Source organism: Anopheles arabiensis, chromosome 2 (genome assembly GCF_016920715.1).
Source record: "Anopheles arabiensis isolate DONGOLA chromosome 2, AaraD3, whole genome shotgun sequence".
Lineage (NCBI taxonomy): Eukaryota > Metazoa > Arthropoda > Insecta > Diptera > Culicidae > Anopheles > Anopheles arabiensis.
In genome coordinates, this window is record NC_053517.1 from 98,885,500 (window position 1) to 98,909,628 (window position 24,129).

Genomic DNA, 24,129 nt, shown 5'->3' on the forward strand with positions numbered 1-24,129 from the left:
AGAAGTCGACCCACATCCGGTCGTGAGAGCCCAATTTTAAACAGAATCAGTTTATCCTAGCCCCGAATTCTAGCCCCGTAACAACGACACAACGACGAAATTCAACCATTTTTTCGGATGCATTAAATCCACTTTCCGCTCGGCAGTTCCTTTCATTTCTGGAATCAGTTTTTGTATGATTTTATTTATCTCTCTGATCTGATCGGTTGCGTGTAGTATTAGCGCATGTTTCTTATTCATTTGCCTTTCCCTTTTCTCCACCGTTCTGTATATCCCTTATCTCTGCATTGCTCGCGGATTGAATTAAGCTATCCCAATGTTTACTCTAATTCCGGCGAACGGTGAAGAGTTTTCGCACTTCCGCCTCGTACTCGTACTCGTTCGCTCGTGACACCGGGTGAGGAGGGTGGTACTACACTTTTCTCTTTTGATTTCAACGCAATGTACAACACACCTTACATGTACAGTAATGCTTCTTCTCTCACTTTTGATCAGCTTTATGCTTCCAGTTACTGCTGCTTGATTTTGTGTATATTTTTCTTTTTATTTTTATTACTCTCTCTCTCTCTCTTTCTTTCTTGCATTTCATCCTTCTTAAGGGGGTTCGCACGTTTTTATTATGTTCTCACACTTTTTTCTGTACTATTTTACATAGATCCGTTTTGTTCGCGCAACTCGCTTGCGCTTTTCCTACCATACGCAACACCGCGCACACGGTTCGATACCGGGGCGTTGCATACTTTGATTAGTAGTCAACAGAGAACCCAGGGAAAGTAGGTAGAGAGAGAGAGATAGAGAGTACATGCTAGGTAGGTTTAGGTAGGTAGGTAGGAGGCTTTCTCGACCTCACGCGGGCGCCCGCAATTTGTTGTCGCCACTAAAGGGGATAGAGGGATTATTGTTATAAATTAAACATTACAACATATTACTATTATATATTATCACACAAATGTTTTTTTCTTCTTCTTCCTTCTCCTTTTGTCCAGTAACTCCGATTTGCTCTGATCTCGCCGCTAATATGTTTTGTTTTGTGCGGCACACGCTCGCTTCTCTCTGCTTTTGCCCCCGGGCGGCGGCTGCCTGCTGTTTCGATTACTTTACTTATTTTAATCTTTTGCACACTTCTGCGAGCACTTTCAATCAGAGTGCTGTGTGTGTTTATGTGTATTAGAGCTGCACTTTAGCTGCAATTGTTTGTGGGAAACGCTCACACATTAGACACTTTTTCTCATTTCGTTGCGGGTGGGTGGTGGTGGTACTGAAGAAAGCAAATTTCACGCATGAAACATACACAAAAAGCCGTTTCGTACATGAAAGCCAAATCATGAAAAGATAGAAAAGCTATATTGCTCCCTTCCGTCTCGCTTTGCTTGCCAAAGTATGTAAAACTAACCGAAATGAATAACAGTTTCCATGTTGTTAATTTTCTTCATCACAGGGGTCTCTCATCCAACTAAATACCATAATGCAATAAAATTTTGAAATGGCTCGTTTTTTTTGTTCGTTTCTGTTTTCTCCAAATGTACAACTGAACACGAAGCAGTACAAATGCTAGGCAAAACAATTTAGGGGGAAAAGAATAATAGTACGTTATAACGTTTTAGTACCTAAAAATAGACCCTTTTTCTGATACCTGTTCATGTTTTAATACAAATAAAAACAACAGCTCGTTTAAAAGAAGACGCAAAAACTGAAAGCTTAAATAAAGTATACACCTCTCTACTGAGACGCGTCTAAAACTATTACATATTGATAAAAGCATTTGAAGTAATAAAGCTTGTAGTACACTTGTAGGATGTTTTCGTTTTTTTTTTTTTACATAAATTATACATTAACACCCCTAAAGGGAAAGCAGGCGTTTTTTCCATTCTTTCCTCTCCTGCCTGTTGAAACAAAACAAGGAAACATGTTAATAGTAACACAAATCGAATCGAATAGTGGTGCAATTAGCTACCCCTTTTTTGCAGCATTATTCTCAGTCTGTTTCGCCTCGCAACTCGATCAGTTTTGTTCGACGAGCGCATGGGGCTGCCCTCCCCCCTGTGTGTAAGAAAATCTCCAATCAAGAAACGCACAAAGAGGGGGGAAAATGGAAATCGTACAGAGTTACTTATTCACCATGCCAGAGAAACAATGGCCCCTCCCCATTGGCCAATGGGCCGAAGGATAATATCAAAATCCAACTTTGTTTCCCTCTACTTTCTTGCCGGTTTTCCATGCGTGGGGAAACGTGACACGTGTGAACAGCCACCCTCCTTTTTTTAGCCATCTCTACAATGTGCGCATCAAAAAATCGCCTTGCGAAACCTGCGAAACCCTTTTTTTGCCTTTCTTGGGCTGTAATGGCAAACGTGTACCAGTATCGATTGTTTTTTCTTTTCCATTTGCCCTTACACAATCTCTTCTTCTTAGATATTTCTTTCTACCAACACTACCTTGTGATGTGGGGGTGACCTTTTGTTATCTTCGTCAAATTACTAAAAGGGAGCACAAAAAACGACAAAATATCAAAAATATGTTTTGCTGTGCTGCAAAATCTGGTTTTGTTTTTTTCTTCTCCTCATTCTTCTGGATTCTTCCCTCTCTTTCATTTGTTTTCATTCTTTTTATCTATGTTTTTCCTTCTCCTTTGTTTTTCTTCGCCGTCTTTTTCGGTGATGTTCAATTGCTTTCCCACCCCTCCCACTTCTGTCTGCTCGGGGGAATTTCTATTCATATGTTTCCCAGAGTCTGTTTGCGTCTGGATTTGCAACCTTGTGTGTACATTGCTTGCTGCCTATCCCTAATGTAGGATATTCCTTTAATAATCATATTCATAAAATATATACTTTGCTTTGTTTGCTTTGTTTGTTTTTGTATCTTTTCTTGTGTTTGTGTGTATGTAATCGATATTCTTCTATTCTAATATTACTGTTGTTACTTATTTTTCTTCTTCCTTTATACTGCTGCTGTTGCAATTGCTCTCGTGTCGATTTGCTTTTGCGAGTTCTTTTCCCTCTATTTTCCTTTATCGCTTCGATGCTCTCTCTCTCTCTCTCTCGCTTGGAGCATTTCCCATTGTGTAACCACTTTGCGACTAAGATATATTAAGCCATTGGTTTTGCGGTTATCGCCCCAGTGCGAATTTCTATCATTAATCGCATCATTTACTGATTTTAGCGAGTAAAGTTTGGTATTGTATTATTTTATCTGCTTTTGTATTTTTAAAACGGATGTAGCGCGCCCTTTTGTTACCGTTCTTCCTTTGTTCCAGTTTTGTTCGTGTATAAGCTTTCAGGCTTATTGAGTGGATGTGTGTGGATGTGTTTCGGCGGATGGTGGCAAGCGCGAAAGATGAACGTCCACACGTGGTTTTACAGAGTAATTTGCTTTAATGTTTTTTTTATTTGCTGCCTTCGCACACTCTTTGTTCACTTCTTGATACTTTGTTCTGCCATAGTTCCGTAGCTGCTTTAGAATGCTATTAACCGTAATAGTTCTGATGGGTTTCCTTTTCTGCTTATTGTATATATCTTAACTTGTGTGATGTTGCACATTTTCCTCATTTTTAGGCAAATTCAATTTGCTGCATGCAATTAGCTGCTACCGTTGCCGTACGGCGCCCGGCGTATGTGTCTGTATGATGCTTGACTTTGTCTATATAAATAAATGAATTGAAAGCTTTCTTGTTCGGGGGGAAAATAGACGGACCACACTACAAAAAATCTCGTATAAAATAAATAATACTCGTAATGATCCCAAATGGGGGCTTTTCGGGTGCTCACTACTTGCTTGTTCGTGGCTGAATAAAACAGAAAACCGTTGTACCTGGTACAACGCGTACCGTACCGTACCAGAAATTGGGGGAAATTCGCAGAACCAACGCTAACAGGCCTTTTATATTGCCAACTGTCAAACACACAGGTGCAACAAACAAAAATGCCGACGAAACCTCGAACGCCGACGAAAAATCGACTCGAATGGCGAAAACGATACCAAATTTTCTCCCGCTCGAGTGCTTCCGACGGAATCTCGATCGAATGTCATGCGAGCAAAATAATAGGCCTGTAATAACACACCCACCGGTCACACCGGCAGTAGATGGAATTTGGAAGCGGAAGAGCGGCCATCCCGGCCGCTTAGGAATCCTTCGTCAGCTCCTTTTGGTAAGCGATCGGGCTGACGAGCGCTTTGAGGAAATCGTTCTGCGTTTTCAGTATCTCGTGTATCGTGTTGAGCCACTCGCTGTGCAGCTCCGGTGTCGGTGCCGTGCAGATATAGCTAAGACTGGAACGTTGCGGGTCGATTGAGCAAAGCGAGAACCGATTGCCATTCGTCTGGTCGGAAAGATCCTGTAGCGTCATTTTGTTCACCTGTGGAGAGGCGGGAAGGCGCACAGGAAGAGACGCAGGTTAATGAGTTGCGTAAAGGAAAAGGCGCAGGGTTTTAAACCCCCATATAGCCTTACCTGAATATGCGCCTTGTAGATGTAGTTTGGACTGGTGAACTGCGTTTTCTTTCCGACGATCTCGGCAAAGATGATGTTCTGCTCGAACAGAAACACGTGCAGCTCCTTCGGTTTCTGGGAGTTGTACGAATTCTTATCACTACTCGAGGCACCCTCGACACAGTACAGCGGGCCGTGCAGCAGCAGTTTGCCCTGTGTCGTTATTTTACCCTGCAAAAAGAAAGCGGAAAGAAAATGGTACAATTCGGTTGCTTGCAGGGTTTTCCAGAGGTTCTTATAGGGTTATGGGACACTTCCTTTACTCTTTCTAATGGCAAATGAACTTCATATAATGTTAATTAGACTCTATGGCCTTTTAGACAGGCTCGTTGGAAATTCCTATTGGATTTGTCCAATAAGGATCCAATTCCCATTACATTAAGTTAATTTCATGTCGGAAAGAGTCAATAAAGTGTCCCACAGCTAATAAGAACTCCTGGCAAACCGTTTATATAAAAATAGAGAAAGAGTGTATTGAATACATACCTCAAACTTTTGTAACCGACCAACGTCCATCATATCGTTGGCAGCCTTAGGAACTACTTGCATTATATGCATCGCTTCCTTCAATCCTGGTACTTCCTCGGTGAGACCGGCCCGCAGAGTATGCTTCAGGATATCTTTCAACAGTAACTCGTACTTCATTATTCTTTGGACTGGTTTGATGAGCATATCTCCTAACTGAAAAAGCAGGCAAAGGTCACGGTCAGGCATCTTGAAGCACCATATCGCATAAGCCATATACTTACACATAGTTTATACTTTAATTTTAAGCGTAATTCATCGAAGTAACTCATATGCTCCTGCACGATGTGCTCCGAGACCGGTTTGTTCTGACAGTAGACGACGTACATGTGCAGCTTCCGTTCGCTCCGCTTGATCAGCGGCCCAAGCTCGTACGGGTTCTGTAGACACTTTTGCAACGCTTTGAGAAAATGACTGCAAAAAGGTGGGACAAACGGGAAATGGAGCGTGAGCAACCGGTGTGTGTGTGTGTGTGTGTGTTTGCTGACCGCTAAAATTCCGCCCTTGCCAACTTACTCTCTGTGCCACTCGTATATTGCTTCAATGTTGCCAAATACCATCCGCTCCTTGCCACCCTTCAGATCGTCCGGGATCAGTACCGTGCTGGCCGGGTTACGTATCTCCGCTATGTATCTGTGTAAGAGAAGCAAATGGAATTACAAAACCCCAAAACCACACCTCACCACACACACCCACCCACCCACTTACCCATTCACGATCTGCGACAGATCATTCACGTACGCTTCCTCGGTGGTGAGCAGCTCGCGCAGCGCATAGTTTCGCTTCCGCAGTATGTCCTCGATGCACTGCTCCTCGGTCAGCGTATCGTCGGCCGCCTCGTTCTCCGAGAACTGGGGCGAGATGGCCGGTTTGGCGATCGTGTGCCCACCGTTCAGTGCGATCGTGCCAGAGCTACCGCTCCCGTCACCGACCATCAGTCCCATCGCGAGCGCGGCCGCGGCACTGCTGCTGCTGCTGCTGCCAACGCCACCGTCATTGTCGAGATACTTTAAGCTTTCCACCTTCGCCTTCACGAACTGCTCGATCTCGGCCAGATCGGCGGGCGGCTGCGCACCGACCGGCTCTTCCAGCGACTTCAGCGACATGGCCTTGGTGATTTTGTTCGCCGAGCCGGCGGCAGCATCCTCGGCGGAGGACGGCACCACGGAGGCGCCGCTCAGGGCGGATGCCGTGTCCTGTATCGGTTTCATCGGCGGCGGCAGCTCGATCGCTGTCGCTTCCTCATCCTCCGGCTCTAGCTGGGCGGCGGAGGCGGCCGCCGACGATTCCTGCTCTTCCGGCGGTTTTTCCTGCTGGTTGGGCTGCAAGGAGTGGAGGGAAAAGAGTTTATTAGAGAAGATGCTTCTTTGGGCGAGTTGAAACTCGAATAAACTTACCTTAACCTTCTTATCGGAGCCCTTCTTGCTGATGAGCGTCTTCTCCACCGGTGGTAGCTTATCCGATTTGCCGTGCGACAGCTTCCGGAACTGTGTCGGGAGCCATTTTTTCCTGGAAATATGTTAAAGAAAAAAAACAAACAAACAATCACTATCAATTCGATGCGTCACCCCGACCGTTTGAGAGTCATCGAAGCAAGTTTCACAACGTTTCATCCAATTTACAATAGCGGATCGGTTATTTGCAGCAATGATAACAACACAGTCCCCTCAGTCGAAGGGGCGATGATAACATTTAAGTATCGAGAGCGTATTTTGTTTGCCTTATTCCCTCCCCTCCCCCCTCCTCCTCTCCACAATATCAACCTGATCAAGAGACTGTGCAGCGTTGTCCAGCTGAGAAACGACGAGCTGCGGCGCGATACAGTGCCACTGCCGAGCTGGTGTTGCTGCTGCTGCTGTACCGTCGAGCGTTTCTTTTTGTTTCTGCCCATCGAAAATGGCTCGGAACTCGACCCCCTAAACCACACCGTTCACCTTGGAGGGTTACCTTATACTGGGGATTGCTATTGGTTCCGGTCAAGATTTGACCAAAAAAGAGACCTTATCGAGACCGTTTAACGAATATATGTTGCAGAACCCGTTTGCAATCGCTTATCAGGGCAGGGTTTATCCGTCGTGTGCACTGATACACACGGTAGCACTGAAGGGGAATAGAGGGGTATAGAGTATCACTAGAAACACACCTCGCCGAACAGACTTTATTTACTTTAAACGCATCGGCTCTTTCTCCAAAAAATAAACGCCCTTAGAAGCGGACGCTTGTGAATGAAAAAATGCGGGATTTTTTTTTTCGGCCAAATCAAACAAACACACACCGTCACACTGCACCTCCTTCTTCTCCGCCATTCCTTTTGTACCTGGTCATCCCCGTCGACGGTGGATGTAGCACCAGCGCACCATTCTCGTTCTCCTGGTACCGATCTTCCTCGTTTGCACCATCGTACCCAGTAGTGGCCTGGTGGTGCTGTTGCCGTCGCCACTGACCGCCACCGGAGCTATCAGGCGTACAGCAATCGGGCTGCTGGCAGCACGCAAGCTGGAACCAATTTTGCAAGCACAGTGCACACGACATGGCACGCGACAGGGTGGAGGGGCGGCGCTGGTTGGAAGATATAAACCCTCCCCAGCCACCCAAACTCGATCTTCGCGCGTTCGGCTCTTGGGCTCTTTGCGGGCTGGATTAATCCCTGATTACTCATTCAAAGGTCACCACCACATCACACACACCACTCCACACACAGATCGGGAACCTTCCAATCGCACCCCCAAAAAAAAGTGGCCCCCAACGTGCGGTTTCTTCTATTTTCTTTTTTTTTAAATGTCGCACCGTCTCGCGCGCGCATTCGTCCACCTTCGGGGAAGGAGCTTTAATTACTGGGAGGTAGCATATAACAACAACAAAATAGAACAACAACAAAAAACCCACCAAACTGTCACCGATTCACACCAGACTGATAAAAAAAACGAACCGAGATCTCTACATAGAGCTAGGAGGCAGTTGGCAGTGTGTGTGCACGTTCCATCCATCCATCATCGCCATCATTGCCGGCTTAACCCCTCTAGGGCAGGCCGTCTCTCTTTTCCCCGTTCAACCAGCGGGAAGCAGTCATCGATAGTGTGGTGTGTTAGGCTTCTAACACACGCTCTCTCTCTCCCTAACACACAAACACACACGCCCAAAGTGGGGTGGCGCGACCACGAAACAAATGGGACAATGGGGCAAAAAAGGGGTAAAATACATAACCACCCCCTTCAGACCTCAGCACACCGGAACACACACACACACGCAGACAGGGCTAGTGTTGCTGAAGAGGCCAAGGGGATGTTATCAGTAAGCATTCCCCACCCCCCTCTTTCCCTATATGGTCGTCGTAGGCTACACCGCGCCCAACCCAGTTCCTGCCGGTGCTTTATCTGTTGCACGATTCGTCACACACCTGTCACCCGCACACCCCACAGGGTGTCTCTATGTGTGTGTGTGTGTGTGTGTCACGACAAATGTGTCGCGTTTTTGGCGTGTTTCCGCGCGAACCCGTTTCAGTGCCCCAGTTGTGCCATTTTTTGGAGGGCAGAGTTTGGGGAAGGACTTTGCCTTACAGTTTGCCGAATGGAATCAAGCCGTTTGCCATCAAGGACCATCTCTCTTTGTCACCTGCCCTCTGTCTCTCTCTGTGGACACATGAAACACACGCCGAGAGGCTTCATTGATTTGGCCAATGTTTAACCCGGGCGTGTGTGTGTGTGTGTGTGCGCGCGCTAGACCAAAAACTCTTCACACCTATTTGCACACTTCCCGCTCCTTCAGTGTCTTACACGAACTGTGTTCAAATGTTCTTTTCCCACACCCCGTTTTGAACGTTGCTCTGTCCTTCCGCCTTTCCCCTGGCCCCATGGGTACGGGGAGTTGTGTAAATATTTACAAAATCAAAATATTTACCACACACACGCACGCACACGGTACGCTCCTCTTCCTCCTATTGCTCCACCATGACCATAGAGTACATCCTTCCAAGTGCCAAGCAACCAGAGCCAGAGTGTGCTGAACCGCAAAGGCCGGCCGACCGCCCGCCACTTTTATGCAAGAGAGCCCTGGCCAACGCACAAACACACACACACACACACACACACACACACACACACACACACACACACACACACACGCGCACTTGGGAGTGCAACCGTGGTTGGCCGGTGGTTTGCCGTAGGGCAATGTCGGATCGCGTCGGGTTTGATTTCGATTTGATGTTGACGCGGGTGCGCGCGCTCTCGCTTCAAACCGGTACACAACACTTTATCGGTTCCGGCGCCGATGGGGACCGTGGTAGGTGGTTCTGTGTTTACAACAAGGCACTTTATCATAAAGTGTTGACATGTGTGTGTGTGTGTCGGTGTCTGTGTACGTCTAACTTCTCGTCTGTCTGGCGGGTTTCGATGGAGCAGCGTGCGCGCGCTTCGCATCCTCTTTGGCGGTACTTTCCTTTCGAAATGGGGATTCTACCTTCTACCACCCCCCTTAATCACACACACACGCGAGTAGTGCAGCTGAAAGAACAAGCGCCGGGGAGATGTCTCCACGATAAGAGTGACCCCTTCCTTCGCACACACGTTTGTTGATTTTCTTCGCCAGTGTGCTGCGTATGTGTTTGCTTAAGCAATTGAAAGTTCAATTTATTGCCGCCTTGCAGGGAGGTTGAAGCCACTTTTTCGCGGTCCAGGAAGTGCAGCAATCAAGCGACTTCTTTGCACGTGTTTGGAGAAATACAAAGAGAGAGAGAGAGCGTGCGAATGTGTATACAATCGCGCTGTCAATTTTAAGTGATGGCTTTATTAGCTGTCAAAAATACTTCGCCACTTACATGTGCAAGTAGTGCAATAAATCTCGTGCAAAGAGGAAAATGAACCCAAAAGGGGTTAAGCAAACCCCTCCATGCTTGAATCATTTCAATCTCCAACCCTCGCCCCACAAGGGTTGAGCACTAAACGCTTTCCCGCACGCCAATTAAGAAGCGTAACCCGTCCCCTACGCCAATTGAAGGGAGAGGGAAGAGTGCATATGAATGAACCGCGCGGTTTTCCCCCAATACTAAACACGACCCAACGGTGGTGCTATAGCAACCGGGATCAACGCTCGGTTTAAAACGGCAATTCATTAATCTCACACACACGCGCGGAGGGAAAACTCACTTATAAACGCGCTGTAAAGAAAATTAATATTCTAAAACCGTGTTGCGTTCCTGCTTGCTGCTGGTTGTGCAATATGCGAACGTCTGGGCTCTCTCTCTCCCTCTCTCTCTCTCTGTTTCTGCTTACTACATAATACGCCATCGTCTACCCAGATATCGAGGCCAAGGATCACCTCCGACGGGAGAGAGAGAGATCAGCGTCTTTTGCTGACGGTCATGCTTGGAAACTATTTCTAAATTATGATATATTTTGCTCCACTCACCACCCAAATCACCCCTGGGGAGTCAACCCCCACCTATGTTAAATGGTTTTTTTAGGAGGGGGGGGGGGGTGGTTGGGAGCCAATATTGCGATGACATTTTTCAACCAAACACCCAACACGGTCGATTGCAACTGTACAGACACCCACCTCCTCAACCGTTCCCATTTGTTTGGCCTTCCAACCCCATACTGGGTGAGATCTTCTGGTCTTCTTCTCTCAACACCCCACCGATGGCAGGCGAGCTGTCAAGACAAAGATTGGCATTTCAGCGCTCTTTTGCATGAAAAATCACTCAACAAGTGTAATCAACTCGACACCGGCATTAGTTTCTAATTGGGTCGGCATTCCAAAATGCTCGTCTGGGGGGGAGCAAATATGTTCAATTATGTCGCCCCCAAATTTGGCTCCAAAACCCGGAAAGCCACACACGTGCTTCTTGCCCCGCGCCCACAAACACCCTCTTTGGAAGGAAGTGGCCATTAACTGAAACACGTTTGGAAAGGGGCCAGAAAAGTCGTTAAAAATGGAAAAAGCAACTTCCACGACTTGGAGCGGTGTAAAAAAAAAGAGCTGATGGCCATTGGCACGATCAGTCGACCATTTTCCTCTCGCCAAAGCCAGAGACATCCATCTCTTAATTAACTCACAACGCGCCGCAACACAACAAGGCTGTCGATTGTCGGACAACCGATTCGAACGTTGTTAAGGATGTTGGTGAAAAGGTGTACTAGAAATCATTTTACAGTAATTGGAGGAAAATAAACTTAAAAACTTTCATATAAATCACTAACCAGCAATCAGTAAGTTGCCACTTATTTTGGCATTTACTTTTGCCTTTTTACTCTTTAGCAAATGCTTCCCAGTTACTATCAGCTGACTTTTAACCTGTTACACGTTATATTCACTAGTTACTAGTTACTATTCCTTAGTTAGTTACTCGTATTCTTGTTACAATCACCCTTTTATTTAACTCAAATGTGTATACCAGTTACTTGTAGCAGTTTGTGACTAGCAACTTATTATTTCCAATAATCATCTCTTACCACGGAGCGGCCCCGTGGTTCGGTCGTCAACTCGAACGACTCAATAACTAGCCCGTCATGGGTTCAAGCCTAGATTGGTACTACTGTCTTTCTCTGACTCTGAAACTAGTTGCCTGAATCTAGTTACTTAGTAATAACAAATGTAAGCCAGAGATCTAAAAACAAGCGAAATCAAGCGTAAGACTCACTTCAGTTTGCTTCTATTGGCGCAATAAGTTTCGTCTGGATATAGTAAAAATACTAGTTCAAAATACCCAGAACGTATTTCTGTTCACTCTACACAGCATTTGACTCGTGGAGAGAAGTAGTTTGCCCGAGACTCCATGCCTTCAACTTTTCACCATTCCATCTTAATCCAAATGCATTCCCGTTACTGGTCATTGGTTGTTCATAGAAAAGTAGCTGTAGTTACCATTCGGTACATTCTAATTCTACAAATTCCCATCTATATTCTGTACTTGAAGTACACAGCGGCAAGATGCCAGAACACCCCCGTGACCGCTAAATAGATATCTCTGCTCCGAATAATTAGTACCAGCCGGTACTTTTCGTTACATAAGTGTGACGCCCTCTGTGATGGTGTTGTTGTGTGCTGCCGTGGGCAGTGCAAAAATCACACTACATTGTCAATTATTTATACACCGAGCTACCAGTGCGAGGATGATGCTGCATGTGCATAACGAACTTGTTTATCTTGAACAGTACTACCCAGAACTCACTAAACAGCTTCCAAATTCAAATCAACTCAATTGGTTTAGTCTGTGTGTTTTCCCCGATCACTGGGGGCTGCTGTAGTGCCGTCCCGAGGGCTATAATCTAGCGAAACTAGGGGGAATTTCAATTATCACACGGCAGAGAATCATTTAACCTGTTTTATATACTCTCCCGCCGATGGGAAGTACCCACACTACCAAGCAGCGGCAGTAACTCTCCTGCATCGAGAACCCCTTTTATTCCCACCGCACGATAATGTGCCACCAACGTGTTCATGCCAATGTATCGTATCTTCGGAAGGCAAAAAACCACCGTCACAAAACTGCAAAACTGAAAATGCAACGCTGGCCTCCTGGCCGCTTACCTGAAGCACACGTTCCCTCCACCGGCACATATTTTATCTTTGTACTGATAAAGCAGCGTCATTTTCACTGCTGCACCACCCCACATGATGAGGGAGAGGGGCCGTCGTTTTGTGTATCGATATCACTACGTCACCGGCAGCAGCAGCAGCAGCAGCAGCCACAAACAAGCAAAAACGAATCAACTAGATACACTCTAACCACAACGCAATTCCGGTTAGACACAATAATTCCGGTTAGAAAACGCAATCACCGAGTTGGTTTATTTCTTGTTGGTCTCTGGTGGTCACTGGACAAGAATGTGTTGCGACGCTCTGTCGTCTGTTCGGTAGGGTATATACGACGGACAACTCCCCCAGCTCCAGATTTCACAATATTCGGCGTAGTTTTTCCAAGGACATCATCACAAAAAGTAAACAAGTAAACATTCACTGCGTGTGTGTCACCTTTTTTGGCGCTGCTAGTGACGATCGAGAAAGGTGGAAAGAAGATGCTTCTTTGCTCGCCCTTCGAGGCAGACACAATCACAAATCTCTGTTGCCGTGTGTGATGGTGATGATAACCCTCACCTCGTTATCGCTCGCTTTGTGCACTTTGCCGAGAAGGGTTTTAGTTTATTTACCGGTGAAAACACACACTTGGCCAATACTAATTAGTTGTGCACACAATGGCAACTATAGGACATTCGCAGGCTTTAAAAGATCCTTTTAAAAACTCTATCGAAATTCCTGAAGAACTTTGAGGACACATTGAGACTCACTGAAAACCCTCTCTAAATCCACTTCCACTCGATTACTCGCTTGTTCTAACTGCCTCTAGAGACTACCGCACACAACAACCCGTGCATCTGTTCGCATCCATTGCCAAACCGTGACTGTGCCAGCCAGCAGCCGGCCAGTCCAGAGACAGTCTAACGCCCCCCGAGACAATCTTCAAACACGATCGGTTCACACGATCGCCACTCTAACATACGGCGGCGGAGGACTGGTGTAGAACATCCACACTCATTCCCGCTCGGTGTCTTGTTTCCTAAGTGCAACAACGGAGAGAGCCGAAGCGCCGTGTGGGTGATCGTGTGTGCGGCGAGATCGCATTAACAGCGCGCAACAACAACAAAAATAAATAGTCACAGCGAGGGGGCAGAGTGCTTCCTTGAACATGAATCTGAATGCCAGCAGACGGTGGGAAGAGGGAAAAACGTTCTCTCTCTTCGTTGTTGCCGCTGAATATTCGCTACAGAAATAAGCAATCCTACTACAGATCCTGTTTGTTCTGGTGCACTCGCACTGGTGTGCGTCATTGGGCCGAGACACAAGGTGATAAAGTGGGGGGGGGGGGGGGGAGGGGAGCTGGCAAAACTGTCTTTATAATAATTTGCTATGCATTGCAAACCAAAGCTGGCCCTTATTATTCAGCTCTTGATACGATCAATTAGTCTCTGGTGTGAAAAGGAAAACAGAAAAAAACGCCCAAAATAAAAACATTGAATATTAACTTCTAATAACATCCTCCTCCTTCTCTCATCTGGCGTCATTACCATCATCATCGAGCGCAGTTAATCTCAGTGTGTCACACCCCGCACTGTTTGCACGGTACATTTACAATGCAAATTAGAGCAGCGCGCTGCTCGGTAAATATCGCTAGCGCCAAAGAGCCGAAGAGGAAAGAGCCTTCTCTATCTCCGTCTCTCCTCCTCTCTGCCTTTTTATAGAAATATCACCTCCGAGCAAAGTAAAATGAGAGGAAAATTAATGTGCGATTTTTCACACCGTACACCTTTCTCTTTCCCGCTCTGCCAACGGAACCCTTGTCACTTGTAGGTGTTTTTTTACTACCTCTTGTTGTTCGATTAGCATTTCCTTATCTGGTTCGGTACCCGGGGGTCGATCGGAAACATTGGCCGGGCGGGCACAAATCACACTGCTGGGATCGGGTAATTACCCACAAGTCGGTGACGCCGTTGCTGGCTTGGTGGTGGTTTCGTCCCTTCTTCAAGGTGGTTTTGACAAATGGAGGCGCCCAGCCCAAGGATCGGGACGGAATACAACCAATCATTGTACCGGGTGTTGTTTCCTAGGGCCACAGCAACAAAGCACAGCTAATCGGGAAGCGGATATAAACAACGGAGGAACTGGGTAGAAGATAATTTAGCCCGGAAAGTGCGATGTTCGGTTCGCTTTCTCCGAAGCTTCGATTTCGCATCGAACCTCAGGGCTGGGTGGGTGGCGTGTTTTGACAAATGGTTCTCAAGAAACACTATCTTTCGTTCTCCAAACGAACGATAGCATCGCATCAGGGTTCGGAAATGACTTTTGCACGCTTCTTGCGACTGAGTTTTCAGTGAGAAAACGTGGCAGCACCGAAGATGCCTCCGGAAAAACCGGAAAATTGAATGATAATAATTAGTTGGCAGGGAAAATAGCCCGGCCCATTGTGCTAAATTTATAAGGCCTGCAGCAAGATAATTGTACCGGAATTTGCATGCAAACAAAATACAGTGCGTATCCTAAATTTATGATCGGTTTTTTTGTAACTTACTTAAAATGATTAAAATGCAAATTTCTTTGTAATTTACTTCTACTTACTAAAGTGAAAGATGAAATGTACAGGAGTTCCAGGTCAATTTCCAATGACAACAACATTTTCATTGCTTGCGAGATGTTTCTCAACAATTGTCATATGTAACATGACATTAATAGTTCTTCCACATGATTTTCAACACGTCCCAAGTTGAATTAAGTGTTCTACCTGAGATCAGTTCTTGTTGATGTGTAGAAAATCATATATAAAAACTGAAATTTTATTATGTTGCCAATACAATATGTGACAGATGTAGGAAAACATCTTGCAGGTGGTGAAAATCAATGGGTACATTCGAAAGTGACCTGTAAAACCCCGTATTTTCAACAACTAGTTTTTGCTCTGTCGAATCGAACATTTTCTGCCCATTTCCAGAGTTTTACAAGACACTTTCGAATGTGAACATTACTATTCGCCGCCTTCAATATGTTTTTCAACAAAATTTTCAATTCTTGCACATAATTTTCAACACATCACAAAGAACTGTCAAACTCAACCAAGCTTGAGACGTGTTGAGAATCATGTCGAATCAAGAACGAAAACACAATTGTGATGCAAATACAACATTTGACAGCTGTTGAAAATCATCTCGCATGCAATGAAACATGTTGTGACATTAGAACTTAACTCGGAAAACCCTGTATTTCAGCTTCAGTTTCTTCGTTTGCTAACCCCTATCCCGTACACGATGAGCACATCCTGCGCCCTCTATTCGCTTCTCAGACTCTCACAGGTCCCCGTTCCCTTGTTGTGCCCGTGTACCATCCTCATTGTTGGCGTGCATCATCACACATGCACAACCTGAGGGCGTGCGTCACCACTTGTGTGCGTTCTAACGGCAATGACGAAGAAAAGTATTACAACCTCATCCCCCAGCGTATTTGCATCTTTGAAGCGATTGTTCGTGTATGTACACGCGGAAAAAATAAGACCGATTTGGTGCATCGATTCTCCCACTCCCGCTGGTTGGGGTTAACCTCTTTCTCACCCTGCTGCGAGTTGAATGAAGCTATAATTAGGTGCACCCTTGATACGTCAAGGCGTGGATACGAGATGAGATGGAGCAATGATACCAACAACCCACAACGATTTCACGTGAATTTCGTCTACGAGCGTGGCGCTTCACCGCTAGAATAATATTACTCACAACGATGCCCCGCACGCATACGGTTCATCTTCTTGCGGGGTCGGCTTTTCCAGGTAACCTATACCATTGGTTTAGGGGTACCAAGATAGAAGAGATGGCGGAAAGAGAGAGAGCAAGCAAAGGAAAGTATCATCACCGCGAACCGTGTTGCCGAGATACGCCATACTGCAGCAACATACTGCACTCTTACTGGGTGGGATATAAAGGACACAACATCCTACCCTACATGCCCCAACTGAACAATTGCAAAACGATGTGAGTTGTGTCTTCGCAAGCAAATGCTGCGTACACATTACACACCGTCGTATGACTGGCGGCAATGGAAAAATAGCATTACTCATGAGGCACGGCAACGCCCGCCTTTGCAGTATAAAGAGCAGAGTGCACACCTAGAAACAAAAACAAAAAAGATTACTCGTGAATTCCTGGCCCATGTCCGACAAGCGAGAGAGTCCAACGCTTGTGTGACAGAGAGCAGGGTAATCGGACCGGGCCAGGGCCAAAACCCACCCAAAGGGATGGATGATGAAGTGAAAAATTGCTGATTTATTACACACCACTACACCACCCACTGGTGATGGAGATGGTGGTGGGCAGGTTGTCCCCAAAAGGAGCGGGGATTAACACGTCGGTCCCACGGCGATGGAGTTCTTAGTTATTTTTACCTATCCTACCATCTTGTTTTGGGTTTTTTTCTGTTCTCCCTGATGTCTTCCAACTGATGCGCACTGTCCAAGAGCTTATCTTATGAATTTTGTAAACCCAAAGGTGGGTGGGAAGAAGCGAGGACCCACTCTTTCACCCACTCCCCGGCTAAGGATATTGCAACCGAAATGGCTTCATTCAACAGCACAACACAAAACTACCAGCAATCACAGCAACTTTACACAGGCAAAAGGTCACGGGTTATACATACAGACACACACGTACGTTCTACACAAAAAAAGGTACACAAGGCCCGACCACTCGTAATGAATGAAAAACACCGAGTGCAAATGAGAATCGCATTTGGGGTTTGTTTAGATTTAGAACAGCCTACAGGCCTGGGGAACTCTGCTTGTGCACAAAACTTACCCTCTGCTCGTGCTCTTAACTTTCACCTTTTAGCTTTTAGGAGTGAAGGGGGGGGGGGGGAGGTGGCAAGGGGAGTACGCGTAGGCCGGTCGTCAATGGCATTTATAAATTTTAATTATCATTCTGCCGTTGGAACGCTCCGTCCCACTGGGCTGCTATACCCAAACAGGCACACAAAACTGTTTGAAAAGGCGAAAAGGGAAGTGTGCTTTGAGGAGGGATGAATAAAACACAACCGAGAGAAGAGAGCAAATTATAACCTTCAATGTTGTAATACGGTCAAACGCAGGTTCTACAAAAAAAGGGATCTTTCATTCCGAAACCATACACTGCTGGTAGTAGTAGTAGTTCCACCCAAACTCCCCAACGAAAGGTTAACCATTTCTACCTAACCGAATTGCTCTCGAGAGTGTGTACGCCCCGAAAGTTGATGGTCGCCATTCTGTCCTGTCCGCACTGGTTTGGGATTTGGGCGGAGGTGGAGATGGTTTTATTAAATTTTAACCTTACCCGAAAGCTCCCCCATGCATTCTTCATCTCTTTGTAACATTTCAAAGTAACCATTTCGGTTTTATTTCTACTGCAAACAACCATACACAAAAAAAAACGGTCTTCAACCTGCACAACACTTTGTTGTACCAACTCTTTCGAGGATAATCTTCCTCCATCAGCATCATCATCATCACCATCAACAGAAATGTCTGCATCACACCAAACCGTTTGCTCATTGCTCATTTGTGCACTTAACCGGTGGTGCTCGGAGCAATATAAACCAAGACTCAAGCACACACCAGCAGCAGCAATAAGCCTGATTTCCTCACCACCCATTTGGAGTAACAGTAACAGCAACAACACACACACACACACACCAGAGCACCGATATGATTTCCGATTGCTGTATCCAGATGCTGGGGAGCCGGAGCAATTGTTGGGATATTTCACTCCTCCCCCTAGGGGCAATAGCTAACAGCGCTGCACGAGCACGGCTTCTCCTAGAACAAGCATCTAGTGGCAAGTTATTAAGGCTCAGATTTGCCTCAAACTGTGCTGGCGGTGGTGATTTACAAGGGAAGGGCGCGGCAAAGCCTACGGGATGATCCACATACGCTGCCCAGTAAAGCTGGACCGCTTTAAGGACACGCCACTGTAATCCCATCGGACCAGTACCGGGAATGTAGGTACGTCGCCTGCCAGACAACGTGTGTGAGAAGGTGGCGTCACTCCTTACTCATCCTTTTCGACTTTGGTCACATTTTTATGACACTCTTAACGTTTAGCTCGAATCAACAGTCCTTTGGCACGGGGAATTATGTGACTTTCTTCCCCCCGGTTATGATGTGAAGACGGCGCAATATGGTAGCTGTTTACACACATACGCACACTTTCACGCCATCATTACAACGAAACACTTCCCTTTCGTTTACGTTCCAGTACCTGCTTATGGTGTGATGTATGTGACCAACACCCCTCCAGGACAGATGCCCGCTGTCTCTGCCACTGCTCCGTGTTTGTTCGTAAGGATATAAAACACCCCATCCACCAGGCAAAACCTACACCTCCCTTCATTAAGCATTGGACCGACACACACACCCGGTCATGGTCGGTGCTAGGCAAACACGCGCGGGGACCCACCGGTAGAATGACGACGTTCTTGACCGTTTGTCATAAATAAGGACCATCGCAATGGTACTCCAGCCGCCTGTCTATGTGTCCGAGCGACCACCGAGCGATGCTCATTCATTTCCAAAAAGGACACTCTAGAGCCTCCTACTATTCCGATGATGTGTTTGTGTGTGTGTGTGTTTGTGTGTGGGAACACACCGCACTGATGCATCAATATTCTGGCAGCGTTTTATCGACCCGTTTCTCTTCGTTTGGCGCACCACACCTTCACGGCTGTGTGTGAAACAGATGAAGTATACATGAGACATCCCGGGACATCCCCAAGTGCAGGCGCGAGCCATTCCGTCGGCAACCATTAATTTTCATCACGCACCAACAGGCCCCCACCGGAGCAGGGTAGGGAGATATAGAGAATGGGCGGCATTTACGGTGAGACATCTCACACGGCTCTATTGTCACGCGTTTTAGGCTTGATTTTTACTCGGGAAGCACACAAAGAAATAAACGGATTGGGGAGCGATATGAATTTGTTCAGGATTACTACTGAACACAAACAAATGCCATTTGTCCTGGCGACTCCTGGTCCTGGAGAGAGCAGCAATTTATCACGGATCGGGGGTCGTAGTGTTTGACACATTGGAGGGTTTTTGCATTGAAGGGTGATGGAAATAAATCCTTCAACTAAAAATGCTTCGATGACCTGCTGATTTGTGTTTTTGTCGAGGAGGTGTCTTACCAGCAGTCAAAAATGTTTATATTAGGGTATGCTTTTAGCTCTTTTGTGGTCTTGGTTTCAAATAGTGATTCTATTTTGGCCACTGAAGGATTGCAGTAGTACCCGTAACCTAATGTTTGAGATGTATTGCTAGGACGTACCTGTCCATATCCAATTTAACGGTTTTACATTCATCACCTCACTTTGTGCCGAAAACGATTCTTCTTCCGAAAATGATGCTCAGACACATACGATTACAGCACACCCCTTTCACAGTCCACAGACATCATATTCAAGATATGTTTCACCACTTGACAAGATGCATCAGCCTCCCAAGTTCACGACCAATGCATGGACTGTACACCATACTCTTGTAAGTATTCTTCATCAATTCCACACAGGACCTTGAACTGGCCAAGAGTAGTAGGGTCTGGGATCTTCTCCAGACAAGGATACTCTAAAAGTACCAGACATTACTACCAGTTTAAACGACGAAATTCTTTACAATTTCGCCATTTGAAATGACCAAACCAAAGTAAGGGACATTTTGTTCCCTTCCCCAAAACTTATACTCCAATCTGACGCTCCTTTCCAAGCGATTGCTTTTCAGCATTCCAATTCCACTACCATCTATAGTGTGTTTGTGAGCAAAACCAACGCAAACAATCAATGAATTCTTATGGTGGCTCCGTCGACCACTGCAACCATAGCATAGCATGTTGCAAAAGGAGGTAAAAAGAACCTGCCTAGAAGCGATTGCGAGACGCAATTCGCTAAGGCTCGAGCACCAACACGGAAGGGGCGCTTCATACAGCACCATGCCCCAAAACATCTAACTTCCTTCAAACGTGGCGCGCGTGTTGTGTGACATCCGGTGTGTGTGTGGTCTGTACGCGAATTGCGCTTTGTGGCCAAAAGCTGATAACGGATGCAAAGTAAACACGTACACACACACATACACACAGTTCGGAGAGTCCGGTCGTCAAACACAACGTGTCCGCGCTGCCATCATCCTCAAGCTCGTGTAAACATCGCCATGTGTGACCAAAGGGAAGGGAGGTTCGAGCCATCAGCAGAGGACAATCGATTCAATTTTACTTCTCCCTACGAAACAGCACGCGCACGTCTGTGACTATAAACCGCGAGGTACCAGGGTAGACGCCGTATACGGTCACGGTTATGGGAAAGTAGTAAGTTCAGCCTCTTCTCCACACGACCTTAGAGGGGATGCGGAGTTGAAACACAAAAAAAAACAGGGACGACTCCATCTCCAACACAAAGAAGACTTTGATGAAAAGCAAACTAATACACACACACACATAGAAGGGGTGGTGGTGCATGTTTTCACTTACCCGCTGAAGCCTTTCCGTTTGTTGACGGGCGACGTATGCTGGTTCGGTAGTATGCAATCACTTTCCTGTGGGACTTCTGAAATGAGAAGAAATGGGGAAAAAACAACATAAGCGAGAGTGAGAGATCGGAAACGGTCCTCTGTCAGCTTCAGTTTATGTGTGTATGCATGATGATGTGTGGCGATTGAATAGATGTGAGTAGCGAGGGGAAAAGGGACACTAGGGGAAGGATAAATCGCTTCACAAAACTTATATAGTGGCAAAGTTTTCCAATCGTAATGCGTATGGGGATTTTTTGAAGATGCTTTCGAGTGTTTGCGATTTGAATGCAAGTCGGATTGCCGATATGAAAGCTACAAAATAACTGGGTCAATGAGCAACAGGGTTGGTTGTTGTAGGCTATGCACCACTAGAGCCATCAACAGGCAATAGCATCATCACTAGAGAGCAAGTAGTTTCAAATATGCAATGAAATGGCAGTTATTCTTCACTTGCAGACGCTTGCCAAAAGCATGCCAGAAAACATAATAAAACTACATCAATTTTCTTCTTATTTAGTTTTCTTTTCCACCGCCTTTTGCTGATTCATTTAGAGCCCATTGCCAATGAAGCCATTCGTAGAGTTTCCCTTGCGAGAGAAAACAGCACCAGCAGCACGACGAGCAGAAATGCATAAGCGCGCCGCTGCTGCCGGCTTTACTCCAATCCGATATTGTCCCGATTTGATGACGGCTCTATTTTTAAAAAAGTCATTAAAAATTATTGCCTTTCGCAACGCAGCCAAGAACCCAGCCTGGATTCATCTCTTCTCCCTTGTTCGCCTACTAAACGCTCCGAGAGAGACAGGCAAGAAGCCTTGATGGTCATCTGCCAATATAAACTCACGACTGGTGCTGTGCTGTGCTTGTGCAGTTGCATTTTGCATCACAGTTTTGCAGGGATGCCCTCAATTGAAACTTCCTCTCCACGACTCCCCTCCACCATTCGAAATTATTACAGAACGAAGTGGAAGAACTGGGGGAATACTACCAACCCCATCGGTCCCCGGTCGGTGTCGGTCTCGTTTGAAATCAAATGCAATTTATCATTTCCCATTTCCAGCGAAGAGGAAACGGCCGCGAACCTACCTCCCCACCCATTTTCTGTCCACTTCCATGCCTTCCCATTGGAAAGCGCATATGTCCCCTCCAGTCGCTCGCCCCAATTCTCCACAGCTTCTTCTGCTGGCAGAGTGACAAAGCAGTCGCGCGACAAACGACTACTGCCCTTCTATCCCCGCTTAAACCAAAGAGGAGTGGAGTTGGTGCCACCAGCTGGGATGGACGTACGAGAGAGGTTGAGAGGTTTGGGTTACACATCGGTGCATCATTTGCGTACTTCCAACAGATGGTGCGTTGTCCAGCGGGGATTAATGCTTCCACAGACCGACCAGATTGAAGCTCCTCGGCGCATGGTGACCTTGCTGTGATCAATTGCTGTGTATAATAGCTACTGACACCTATTCTAGTGGGAGAGCCATGCTAGAAAGCGTGTGTACAGACATGCACCACACCACACTCCCACGAATGCACCATATGGGTAATGCTGGCGGAGGAGGATGCTACTCGGTACGAAGAAATATATGCGGCGGTCAGTTCCATTTATGGAGCAGATTTAATTTAGAATGACTATTTTAGGATCTAAATATGCTCGGCTCGTGTACAATGGAACGAATATGCCAGGCAGCAATGGCACGGCATTGAGGCACCTTGAACCGGGGGGGGGCACACGCTTATGTATGCAGATACGCACACGTAACAAGTGCAGCACGAATACAAAATATAATTAAATTAAATGCATTCTAACAGACTGAAAGGATAATATTTGCAAGAAACGATATTTGCAGTAGAACAACTATGATAACAACATTGAAATATCGTAGTTAAACATGGTTTATAACAACGAGGTTATCCGTTGTGCCGTCGACCGTAATGCTATCACTAACCAATTTGCCGCTCTACCAAACAGGGAACCGTTTGAAGATTTACAGCCCAAAACGGAAAAGCCATGAAAGTCATGGATAGAAAAAACGTAACTCTCTGTTTCGTTTAAACAGAACAACCTCAAGGGCAGACAGCGAGTGGTTGTTGGGATAGGCACAGCAGGGTTGTGCTGAGGATCTATTCGACCGAAATAATTAGCATTAGCACAACTGACCTAGTTAACACGGCGGAGGGCAGAAAGATGCGCGCGCGCTTGCTCGCTCGTGTGCTTGAGTTTTATAAAGAACCAAAGGAAGCTAAGAGATGCTATCCCAGGCAGAGATATCGATATCGTACATCCCTCCTCCTCCCAGTGTCCAGCTACTACTACACACACACGCTGATGGCTCAGTGCTTCGTACATGCAGGATCAGTGAATTGTGGGCCCGTTTCTCAAACCCGATTAGGATCAGGTGCCTTGTCACACGATCGACTCGGATAAAGATGAGTGAGTTTGTGAAAAAGCCGGGCACATCAAAGGGAACCGACCGACGACCATATACAAACGCCTACAAAGGCCCTTAAAGCCGAGCATCAGGCATACTCCCAGGGCTCCGTTATCCGTGTGTCCTTCATCGGAGGGCGATGTTGTTTCTTTTTTGTCTTTTTGCACGCTACAAATGACGCCACAACGGCACACGTTCCCCCCGTGTCGTTGTTCTATAAATGACGCATCATAATGCGAGCATAGAGCATACACACATATACGCACGGACGCACGCAAAAATGGACAACTTATTTTTGGAGCACACTCAGCGAGATGTTGGACCGGCGGAGAGTTGAACGCGGTTTTGCACGCGACCCACCCAATTTGCTGTTTTTATTTAACCCCTTCCCAGCTAAGCCAATCTACTCGCGTGTGGGAGTGGAGTAGAAGGCGGGACGATGCCAAATCTCCGTGTTACATGGGTCCCAGTTCCGTCCCGGTTGGGTTGAATGTTTGTGTACGGTATTAGTTGATGACCGTGTCTTGGGACACGCATTGAAAAACAACTCCGTGCACAGAAGTCAAACTTTCGATGAGTTATTCCATATTTTTGTTGGACTCTCCACACTGGAGGGGTTGAGTTACCAGGGAAGA

The 24,129-nt window shown here is 46.3% G+C and overlaps 1 protein-coding gene across 3 annotated transcripts in view; it reads right to left on the minus strand.

Moving 5' to 3' along the window:
• Positions 1-150: 150 nt before the first annotated feature.
• The window catches only part of LOC120901033 (triple functional domain protein), a 68,656-nt gene continuing 44,677 nt past the window's right edge, over positions 151-24,129 (minus strand). For all 3 annotated transcript variants that reach the window (XM_040308741.1, XM_040308746.1, XM_040308751.1), the window contains exons 8-15: positions 21,028-21,103; positions 6,409-6,520; positions 5,720-6,333; positions 5,528-5,644; positions 5,236-5,425; positions 4,973-5,167; positions 4,448-4,657; positions 151-4,352 (exon numbers count right to left, since the gene is read on the minus strand). In XM_040308741.1, coding sequence (XP_040164675.1) covers positions 4,119-4,352; positions 4,448-4,657; positions 4,973-5,167; positions 5,236-5,425; positions 5,528-5,644; positions 5,720-6,333; positions 6,409-6,520; positions 21,028-21,103 — 1,748 coding nt within the window. In that variant the 3' untranslated portion in view covers positions 151-4,118. The remainder of the gene's footprint in view (positions 4,353-4,447; positions 4,658-4,972; positions 5,168-5,235; positions 5,426-5,527; positions 5,645-5,719; positions 6,334-6,408; positions 6,521-21,027; positions 21,104-24,129) is intronic.